This window comes from Eurypyga helias, unplaced genomic scaffold, assembly GCF_000690775.1.
Source record: "Eurypyga helias isolate BGI_N326 unplaced genomic scaffold, ASM69077v1 scaffold5173, whole genome shotgun sequence".
Lineage (NCBI taxonomy): Eukaryota > Metazoa > Chordata > Aves > Eurypygiformes > Eurypygidae > Eurypyga > Eurypyga helias.
The window spans coordinates 10,540-21,354 of NW_010239110.1; the positions used below are offsets into that span (position 1 = coordinate 10,540).

General features: G+C 39.1%; 1 protein-coding gene across 1 annotated transcript in view; it reads left to right on the forward strand.

Annotated features, from left to right (window-relative positions):
• The window catches only part of GGPS1 (geranylgeranyl diphosphate synthase 1), a 17,660-nt gene extending 8,639 nt beyond the window's left edge, over window positions 1–9,021 (forward strand). Inside the window, exons 2-3 of the mRNA XM_010148026.1 lie at window positions 4,246–4,316; window positions 7,978–9,021. Coding sequence (XP_010146328.1) covers window positions 4,246–4,316; window positions 7,978–8,739 — 833 coding nt within the window. The 3' untranslated portion in view covers window positions 8,740–9,021. The remainder of the gene's footprint in view (window positions 1–4,245; window positions 4,317–7,977) is intronic.
• The last annotated feature ends 1,794 nt before the right edge of the window (window positions 9,022–10,815 follow it).

Here is a 10,815-nt window from a genome sequence, read left to right on the forward strand (position 1 = left end):
GGTTGTAGTGTTCTTGTACCTCTGTGGGGAGATCTGCTTGAGAAATTTATCCATTTAGTCCTAATTCATCAGAGGACAGAGTTAAACTTGAAAGTGTACAATACAGCAGAGGTAATAAATGTAGTAGCTTGCTTCCGCCAGAAGGGCAATGCCCCCTTCCCCCAGCTCTCAACATCTGCTGCTTACCCTGTACTGACACTGGCAGCTCTACTTCATAAGCTGACTCAGTACATAAAGCTGGCAGAAAGCTAACCTGGCAAAAAGCAGGCCATTTTCTGCTGGGTAGTGAGTTGATTAGCTTAGTGAGGCTCTAATGAGGGCTAGGTTAATAGTCCCTCTGCTCTTTCACTTGCTGTTCTAGCCCTTTTATGTACCCTCACTGTAAGTGGGATGCTGCCCTAAGGGCATAGTTTATGGTCACTTTAATACAGCTAGAGTGAAGAAATACCAATTGGGAGCCTCTCCAGAGCTAGAGGTCTGTGGGTTTTGGGTCTGTACCCTTTCACAAAAACAACTGTGTATATAGAGAGTAAGTCAGCCTGAGGTTTGGTGTTTTTTTCTGGTTTTTAGAGAAGTATTTCATCTGCCTGAAGAGGTGGGAGGGATTGTCCTCACTACAACAGCTTTAATTTAACTTGATCTTTGTTTCAAGGATAAGGATTTTAGATTCTTACCTGTAGGAGGTATTTCATCAGAGTGAATCGGGTATGTTCTGAGTATTCTTTTTTTCTTCACCTTTTCTACCCAGCATTACTAAGGAGAAAAGCTTTCCACAGTTGCTGTTTGATTTGGGTAATATTAGGATCTTAAGAAGATTAAACTGAATGTGTTTAGTGTAACTTTGATAAAAGCTTGATGTAGTAATGTGTATTATTGTAGCTCTATGCAGTAGGTAGAGCTTCTATTTTTGGAATTTAGACTTCTATATGCTTCAGTTTTACAATATCCTGCTTAGAATAATTAACAGAGCAATGGCACGTGATGGTGAATAAACTGGATAATTTTGCAAGTGTTAGGTTTTACTCCTTTTAATTTTATCTTTGTGTTCCTGTATTGTTGCCTTGTCTAGTTTGGGGAGAGGAGAGGTGTGGCAAGGAGTGGAGTATTCTGCCTCTAGGATTTTGAGACTAGTATTTAGAGGGGTTTGGTTTTTTGACATCATAGCACAGCTATAGGCATAAAACATGCATACAGAAAATTGCTGTAACATCACACAGACCGGGTAAGATTGACTTCAGAACAAGGTAAAATAGCCTTTGTGTAACAAGAATGTTCACATTATTGGGGGCTCCCACCAGCAAATCTGCACTTGTAAAAGGGAAGGTGAATGTTTCACTATACAGATAGTCTTTTTATTTTAAATAGTCAGTGTCTAGACAGCCTTGCTAGTCAAGGTAGACAAGTCTTAACAATTCAAGTACTGTCTGTACTAAGGAACTGAAGTAGTTAAATCCATTGTGCACGTTGTTAATCCGTTTAGAGTGTGTGCTAGTAGTTACGTTCAACATGATGAAATAACCTGTTGCTAAACATCTAGCTTTCCATACAAATATTTCCTAGCAAATGCATTCAGAAAAACAGAATGAGCTACCTAGTGTAAAAAAGTAGGTGTTGTCTGTATCAGTGTAGCTTAGAAGTGAATAAACAGATGTAGATAAGGTGCACTTCCTTAATGTGATACTATCTTGGTGTAGTTTTCTTTATGGATGTACTGAAATATTTAATACTTATCTGGCAAGCCATACAGTTTGTCAGATTTTCATACCAGTTATTCCCAGTATTTTTGGGCAATCTTTCCTCCTCGGTTAACTCGTGCAATTGTTTTAAAATAAAATGCTAAGCCTGTGATGTAGGGCATTTTGACCCTCCTCTGCATGGTACTGGTGGTGGTGTGGTTTAACCTCAGCTAGCAGTTAAGTACCACACAGCCACGTGCTCACCTCCCCCTCTTCCAGTGGAAGAGGAGAATCAGAGGAAAAGACAAGGAAGCTCGTGAATTGAGATAAAAACAATTTAATAATTGAATATAAGTTAATAAAATAGCAATACTGATGATAGCAAAAATACTAATAAAACTAACATTACTACTAATAATATGTAATTAAAATAATACTACCACTAATAATAATATGTAATGAAAGGCATGGAAAATGAAACAAATTATACAACTGCTCACCACCTGCTGAGTGATACCCAGACAGGTCCTGAGTAGTGAGAGCCAGAGAGCCTGACAGAGATCATGCCAGAGTCAATGAGTCCCACGAGCAAGAGCACAAATGAGAAAACCAACAACATGGCCCTGGCCCACCCGCGACGTATATACTGAGCATGTTGTTCTAGGGAATGAAATACCCCTTTGTTCAGTTTGGGTTAGCAGGCTGGATTCTGTCCCTTCCTCGCTGCTTGTAGAGAAAAAGTTGGGGACACAGGCGTGGTAACAGAAGCTGAAAAAGTCTTTGACTTAGTACAAATACTCCTTGGCAACAACTAAAAGCACCAGCGTTATCAGTACTCTTCTCAGCACAGATCCAAAACATAGCCTCGTGCTGCTACTTAGAAGAAAATTAACTCTGTCCCAACTAAAACCAGCACAGGTGGTCACAAGGGTGTAGTGAGTCAGATCAGGGAACCAGTCTGGCCAAAATCTGATCTAACCACATGGGGACAAGAGGGGAAGTCTGAAGTGCCTTTTCATTAGTCTCTTCTAATGAAAAACAAAAGATAGTGGTGCTGGGAAGCAGTGGAAATCTTCGAGAACTGAGACAAAAATTGAAGCCCATGGAACCAGAGGGGAAGGTCATTGCCCTTGCTGCAGAGCCCAAACCACAACGCTGTTGCTTACCTGGTGGTCACTTGGAAAAGGAAAAATCCTCAGTCCAATTTCTTCAGGGTGTATCACTGCAGTAAATCTACCCAATTTTATTATGCTGTTCTGTATGTGCTGGTCACACAGCAATAGAGGCGCCTTAGGAGGAGGTTCAAATGTTGAAATTTCTTCAGTGTTGTGGGCAAGATGGCATCATCAACATGAGGACCGATAGTGCAGAATCATCAAGTAATGATTCTGAGTAATGTGGGAACCCACTGTCTTGGTTGCACTGCTCTGAAGTTTATTTAAAACTTTTTCCAAAGGCCGTATTGATGTGTGCTACATATGCAGAGCTGTTTGTAAGCCTGTCATGTGCTTATTCAAAGATCTTATACATAGCTGAGCTTCTCAAAGTTCAGAGCAGCTTCTCATAGTGTAGGTAGGGATGACTATTTCATATTGATCATCAGTAGACACTGAATAAATATTTGTACATGACTCAGCAATTTATTAAGGAAAGATGGCATCAGTAAGTTGTAGGTTAACCTCTACTGCATTTTACATGACAGTTAATTTTATCTGGATTGAACAGTGCTTATTTTAACACTAAAGTTGGACTTTTGATCTTTTCTTTCATTCCTATGAAACAGTGTGACTACTTGGCCCCACCAAGTTAGATTTAGCCAAAGCAGAATAAATCCTATTATTTGTAGGTAGACTTCTCAGGAATAAGATAAATGTCTGAATTTTTGGAATACTTCGTTCTGTTCAGATTTTCATTTAGAGTTATTTAGTAAGTATGTCAAATGTCAGTTTCCTGTTTTACAAATTGTCAGTAGCAAGTGAAGAGCAATACAGGAGAAAGATCTAAAAATGCAGAGAAACAGATGTTCAACAAATGTCCAAATGTCAACTAATAATGAATCATAATTGAAACTTCTTAATCTGTTACATACACAAAATCAACGTGCCTGGCAAACTAGGGCTTACTTTCAGAAGCGGTAAGTTGATCTGTTCAGGTTACCAACATATTAAGGGTCACTTACTAATTAAACTGCCAAAACTAAATACAGTGACCTGTAAATATGTGCCTTGCATATTACTGTGAAATGTTCAAAACTGAAGTTGCTGGTAATTGTGCTGTTTATATAATGAGGAAACAAGCTACACACTTACTATGATATATTCTCTGCCTTCAAGTGATCACACTGGCCAGCTGACTGGTCTCAAATCAGCTATAGTCATTAAGAAAAACTGTTGTCCCTAATAATGAACTTTGTGTGTTGGTTTGGGGATTTTTAGGGGTGGGGTTTTTTTGTTTTTGTTTGGTTGGTGGTGGGTGTTTGGTGTTTTGTTTTTTGGGTGGTTTGTTGTTTGTTGGTTTTTTGGGTTTTGTTTTTTTTTTATAGTAAATGCCTGTAATATTTTTATTGTAGGTAAGCAAGTGAGAACCAAACTGTCACAGGCCTTTAATCACTGGCTGAATGTTCCGGAAGATAAAATACAGGTATGGGCTAATTCTTTTTAAAGGTCTGTTACCTTTCTTCCAAGACTACTGATAACAGATGATTCTCTTACATAGCATAAATTGTCAGAAAGCTTAAATGCAGTAGTTTCTGAATATATGAAAGTAAACGTTCAGGAAAACTACTTTAGTGTGAAGCTTGGACTGTGATGTAACAATAAAGAAATTACTTCTATGATTTGTCTTACATAGAATAATTACTTCTGTCCCAGTGTGCTCCATCTTCAGTTGTAGATGAGCAGTTAACCATTGTTACCCACAGAACATAACTCAGTTATTAACAAATTGAGTTTTTAATGACTCATGAAATAAGCTAGACAGTTATCTTGTAAACTATGCAAATATAGTGGTTGAAAATAAAAACTTCAGACTTTGATACAAGAATGTCAAAGACAGCAGTTAAATCAACTTTATAAACCACTTCTTGTTGGGGACCTAAAACTGTAGTGGTCTGATCGTACAGCCTAGAGTCCTTACTCCCTAATGAGAAGCATTAGACTAGGAATTCTCTTTTCCTATTGCTTTTCTTTTGGACAAATCTGTGCAAGATGTATGGCTTGTCAAATGAAAAACTATCCTCTTGGTTAGACGACAGTTTTGCTAAATGTTGTATCAAGGGTGCAAAAGATTCTCTATCCAAGACAATGTAAGGAATTAAAATCACCAGCTATATTTTTTGACAGTTCCGCAGCTGCTCCCTAGTTAATTTCATTAGTTGTAGGCGGAAGTACTGTTAGAGTTTGTGAAGGAGTCCTCTTTAGAATGGCTTAAGAGTGACACTTCCTAGTCCTCGAGTAGCAAAATGGTGTGATTTTAAACAATGAAGGAGGAGGCTGTATTCATCATCTAGTAACTCTTTTTCTATTGTCCAACCTGTCTATATAACTTTTTGTGCCAGATTTAGTCTGTCTTCCAGCTAGACACTTGTTAGTCTCTGTGCTCAGCTGCACATCCAGATAAAATGTATAGTAACCTGTGTATTGCATTGTATGCGTGGGCTTAGTCTATTTACATAGGTCAAGATTCAAACTGGAAGGAGCCTCAGGAAGTTACCCAGGGTAACCTGCTGCTTAAAGCAGGGTTTGCTCCATGACTACTTTAGGCTTCTGGGGATGTTGCTGAGTTTTGAAAATCTGAGGATGTAGATTCTGCAGCCTCTCTGAGCCTGTCTTCCTATGCTGAACCCCTTCCATGACAACAAAGTCCTCTGTTTTCTCTAACTGGGATTTCTTATGCTGCAGTCTGACTGTTGCCTCTTGCTGAGCACCCCTGACAGTAGTAGGGGTCCATCTTCTCTCATGTACTACAGTAAAATAAAGCTGCAGTGCCTGTGTGTGAACAGAAGTTACCGGTTCTACCTGTCGTTTCTAAGGTGATAATCATGTAACTATTACTGAAAACTTCGACCACTTGTTCTGGTTATTTTTATGAAGAAGACCAATGCTTTAGTGTTTCCCTTACCACTTGAGCTGTTTGCTATGGAACTTGAATATTTTTATTCTTCAGGTTATTTGAGGACAAAAACAAGACCCTGTCATCTTTTAATCAACATCCTGCCGCAACTATTAGTGCTTTTGTGCATACTTGTACTAATTTTACCTTAAAGTTGTCGAGGTCTGCAGGACCGCCTCTAGTCATCTTTTTGATGTCTGTCATCATCGTCTTAAGATGCCCCAGTTGTGTAGCAGCCTGATTCTCTTCCAGCTATTCGCATTTTTTGTATTAAAAATCTGAATTCTGGCACTCCTTATAGGACATTTTTTTACCTTAGATCATTTGTTGTCTTGTAGTTTATTTAGATGAATACAGTTGAGGATACTGTTCTTGGTAGTCGATTTTACTACTGGCTGTCACTGTTCCACTTTTTTTTTTCCCCCAGCCAAGTGGTCCCTGGTGGGTTTCCCCCCACTCCCCACTTACTGCATCTCTAGTACTCATCTGATACTGCACTGAGACACTTCAGCTTGTTGAATTAGAGAACACTGGGTTTATCGGATGCACTTTCTTCTGAGAAGGCACTGATATGACCTGGTACAGGGCCAAGCAAATGTTAAAGCTATTGTAGTTAAGGAGGTAGAAATCTGTGTGTTGAAGTGATAGCACAGCAGCCACTGATTAGATAGGCTTAGGTTGTAAGAAAGCATAACACTCTACTGGTTCTTCAGCTTTCATTATGAAGAGCAGTCTTTTCACTTCCTTAGACTACTTCCTGATGCCCTCTAAAATAAGCTTTTTCTGCTCTCTGAACTTTTTGCTCCTTACTTTCAACTTTGAAGCATTTTTGACACTGTCTTTAAGTTCACAAGATAACTTCAGTCAAATGCAGTCATGAAGCACCATTTCAATTAAATCGTAAACTTCTAGAAGCTCCAGAAGTTCATGAAACTGCCAGTGATACGAAATAGGCTAGCAAGAGATGCTAGAATAGGACTATCCAAGGAATTCACAGAATACAGGAAAACTTGCCTGATAGTACTGAGAATGACATAATGGACTAAAAGAATATTCAGTAGGTATGCAAAGCTGCTTTCAGCAAGTACTCTATCCTCTGAGTTAAAGTCAGTGGGCAACAGCAGATCCTTCCGGGTCAGAGTAGGACTCACTTCAATCTGGTAGATGAGTCATTAGTGCTTCTGGAATGGGTTGTTCTTGCTGTCGTGTTCTGGACAAACAATTGGATTGATGGCTTTTGGGGTTCAATCTTTGGGACAGTGGTCCCTAAAGACTAGGTGGCTTGCTGCTCAAGACAATGCATATCTTAATCAGGTGTGTTCTGCAGTGAATTTATACACTATGCAGTTTTACGTGCTTACATTTATTTCCATTTAAGCAGGGTCCGAATATAGCTGTTCTTTACATAGCAGCTGTGCAATAAAAACAGTATATGGTGTTAAAACTCTTAATTTCTTGTTGAGTTGTGCTGCTTAGGAATTGTTAAGGTTCACTTTTAGTGAAATGTAATCATCTGCAAGCTTGGATGTTCTGAGTGGTTTGAGTACCTCAGATGGTGTATGATACTGATCTACCTAGTAACAAGCACTAAGTGTCTAGAAAGCATCCCAAAAGAAGTTGTAGCTGTTGCCTTTCTGCCAAGAATTTTCCAAATGATGTTTTGGAGAGAATAATCTGTCCTTTAAGAGCTCAGTACTGAAGATAACTACACAAAGTGTGGTGAAAGACAGATGAACTATCTCCACTTAATGAAACAAGGTTTACGAGACAAATGTGTTAGTGGGTGATACCTGACACTCAAGAACTGACTTTGGGAGATCTCGGGTTACTGAATCTAAAAGACACAAGGCTGTGTTTTTCTTTTCCTCTGTTCATGTTTCTAATAACAGTTACTGCATGACTTCTAGACAGTGGCATGTTATAGAACTGTAGCAACAATGAAGAGGAGCATGCAAGTGGAACACATCAGGGAATAAATTCGCTTTGAATCTGAAGATGTGACAGAAGAGACAGGCAATATGATCCAGGGCTTGCAGCAAACTGGCTGATGAAGAGAAGCAAGTGGTCTAAAGGGGAACCTCAGTGATAGAGAATATCATTCTTTAAAACCTTATCCATTTTAAATAAGGTCTTGTAAAACTGGAGATTAAATAACAGTGGGTGACTTAATAATTTTCTCTTTTTGTGATAGGTTATCATTGAAGTGACGGAGATGCTGCACAATGCAAGCCTGCTTGTGGATGATATTGAAGATAACTCAAAGCTACGACGGGGCTTTCCAGTGGCACACAGTATCTATGGAATTCCATCTGTAATCAACTGTGCTAACTATGTGTATTTCCTTGGCTTAGAGAAGGTTTTAACCCTTGATCATCCAGATGCTGTTAAAGTTTTTACCCGTCAACTTCTGGAACTCCATAAAGGTCAAGGCTTGGATATTTACTGGAGGGATACTTACACTTGTCCCACGGAAGCTGAATATAAAGCTATGGTACTGCAGAAGACAGGTGGTCTCTTTGGATTAGCTGTAGGCCTCATGCAGCTATTCTCGAATTATAAAAAAGACTTAAAGCCACTTCTTAACACACTTGGCCTCTTCTTCCAAATAAGAGATGACTATGCCAACTTGCACTCCAAAGAATATAGTGAAAACAAGAGCTTTTGTGAAGACTTAACCGAGGGCAAGTTCTCATTCCCAACCATTCATGCAATTTGGTCAAGACCTGAAAGTACTCAAGTGCAAAACATTTTACGTCAAAGGACAGAGAACATAGATATAAAGAAATACTGTGTACATTACCTGGAAAATGTGGGTTCCTTTGAGTACACTCGGAATACATTGAAAGAGCTTGAGTCTGAAGCCTATAAACAAATTGAATCACTTGGGGGAAATCCTGAGCTTGTAGCACTAGTTGAGCAGCTGAGCAAAATGTTCAAAGAAACTGAAAATTAAGAAAAAATAACTTCTGGGGATGGATTAAAACTCTCTTTAAAATGGGGAAATAACCAGACTGACTGAGAGGTGTGATAATCAGTCTTGCTTAACTCTTTCTTTTTTAGCCATATTACAGAAAGTACTGTTAAAAACAAGTTGCCACTGCGTATTGAAATATACACTGGTATTTATACAGTCTTAATTGTAACTGCTTACAGATGGTGCTGTTAAAGCAGATGGACTAGAACTGAAACAAGTTTTGAATCTACATGTGATCATCTTTACACAATCAGCAGCATTATTTCAAGCCTAAAACTCTCATATCTTTAACCAGGCTACTGCAGGTTTCAGGCTGAAATTCTGTGTTAAATTTAATCAGATTGACCTGAGTGTATTGTGCGTTTTCAAATGATACTGTAGTAAACCAAAATGCACTATGTTAAGTAACAGAGGAAGATACTTGCAACCACACTGCACAGAAAACTGTAGTGTGGTATTTCTGACTTAGACTATGGAGATCAGGTGGATCAGCTTACCAAGTTCTAAAGTGAACATCCTATCCAGCTTCTGGGGATATTTTCAGGGGAATGTGAATTATGAAGGGTAGTCTTATTTGCATATAAAATACTAATGTTTAGTCTGAAATTGTAGCTTTATAAAGATTTCCAAGTACCTTAGAGAAAAGATGCCATTGCATCAGCAAAGCATGAATTTGCTGCTGATTCCAGCTCTGCAGTGAATAATTTTGATTGCCTGGTTTTAGATTTTTAAACTGTCAATTTATAGCCACTGTAGCTCTAATCTGTGCATTAGAGATCATACGTGTAACCGTAAATAGCAACATATTAAGCTGCTGCTAGAAATGGAATGGGATTCACACCAGGTAACTTTAGGACACTGTAATTGATGCAGGTCTCTAATCTCCGCTTGTAATTGCGAGGGGTTTCTGCAGGAGTTGATTCACAATTCAAACTCCATTCCTGTTCTGAATTGCTATCTGGAGGCATGTTATAGGTCTCTCCAAAGAGAAGTTCTGTAACTCTTTTTCTGAAAAAAAGCACAGCATCTTGTTCTGCAAGCTATACCACTTCATTTTGTTAATTGCTTAAATAGTGCTTTAAAATTATGTACATAGACATACTGAAACAGAACTGGAGCTGAGCTAAATTAAGAGGAGGGAAGGGCTGATAAGTGACAAAGCCCTCTGCTCGTCTATCATCTCTCTCTATATATATACACACACAAAGGTGAACAAAATATAAGCAGAGATGTTTGTGTCTTCTCAGCTGGGCTGGCTTTAATCAGGTTCAGTTCACTTAGTCTTCACAGCCACCGAAAGCTTTGCTTTGGTGCAAGGAGGGTTGGATCAAAGGTAGGACTGGTGCTGTCAGCAGTGATGTTAGCTCAAGCATACTCTCAAAGGAGATGGCCAGAGGTACTTGGCTTCTGACAGCTGAAGGATGGTTTTCTGCAAGTGTTCATGTGCTGTACCTGGACAGTGGGGAGAGTCACAGTCTCCTTTCCATTGAGAAAACAAGATGAAGGTTGCTGTGGTGTCTTCCTGGGCAGCCTTAAGATTCTTCGGAAAGCGATCAACCATGAAAAACTTCAGGATGACTGCCTTCAGTCAGAGACATGAAGTAGTTATGGATGATAGCTTATCCCTTTTATCTGCATCCTGAGGAGGGATCTTTGTGTGCTCTGTGATTAGGCACAGAATAATAGCCTTTTCACTGAACAGACCTGGTCGCTAGGACTTGAAGCTGGTGAAAGGCATCTTTTCTTTAATGTTAACGACAGTGAATTGTATTTTTTTGTTTTATGAGAAAATACTATCTGCAGCAAAGTACAACATTTATTTTGTGCTACTGTTGTCCAAATGTGGGTTCTTCACCTGGTGTGCAAAGAGCCGATCAACACACAACGTCAAGATACTTGTGTTTATTTCGTGTCTGCGCAGAGATGGGTGCGAGGTGGTAAGTCCACAAAGCTTGCACACCTGGTTACAATCATTTTGTACATGTATACAATTCAACAGTCACTCTGCTCCTATTGGTTCTTTACCTTCACATTAAAGGTACAGGGTTTACTAAA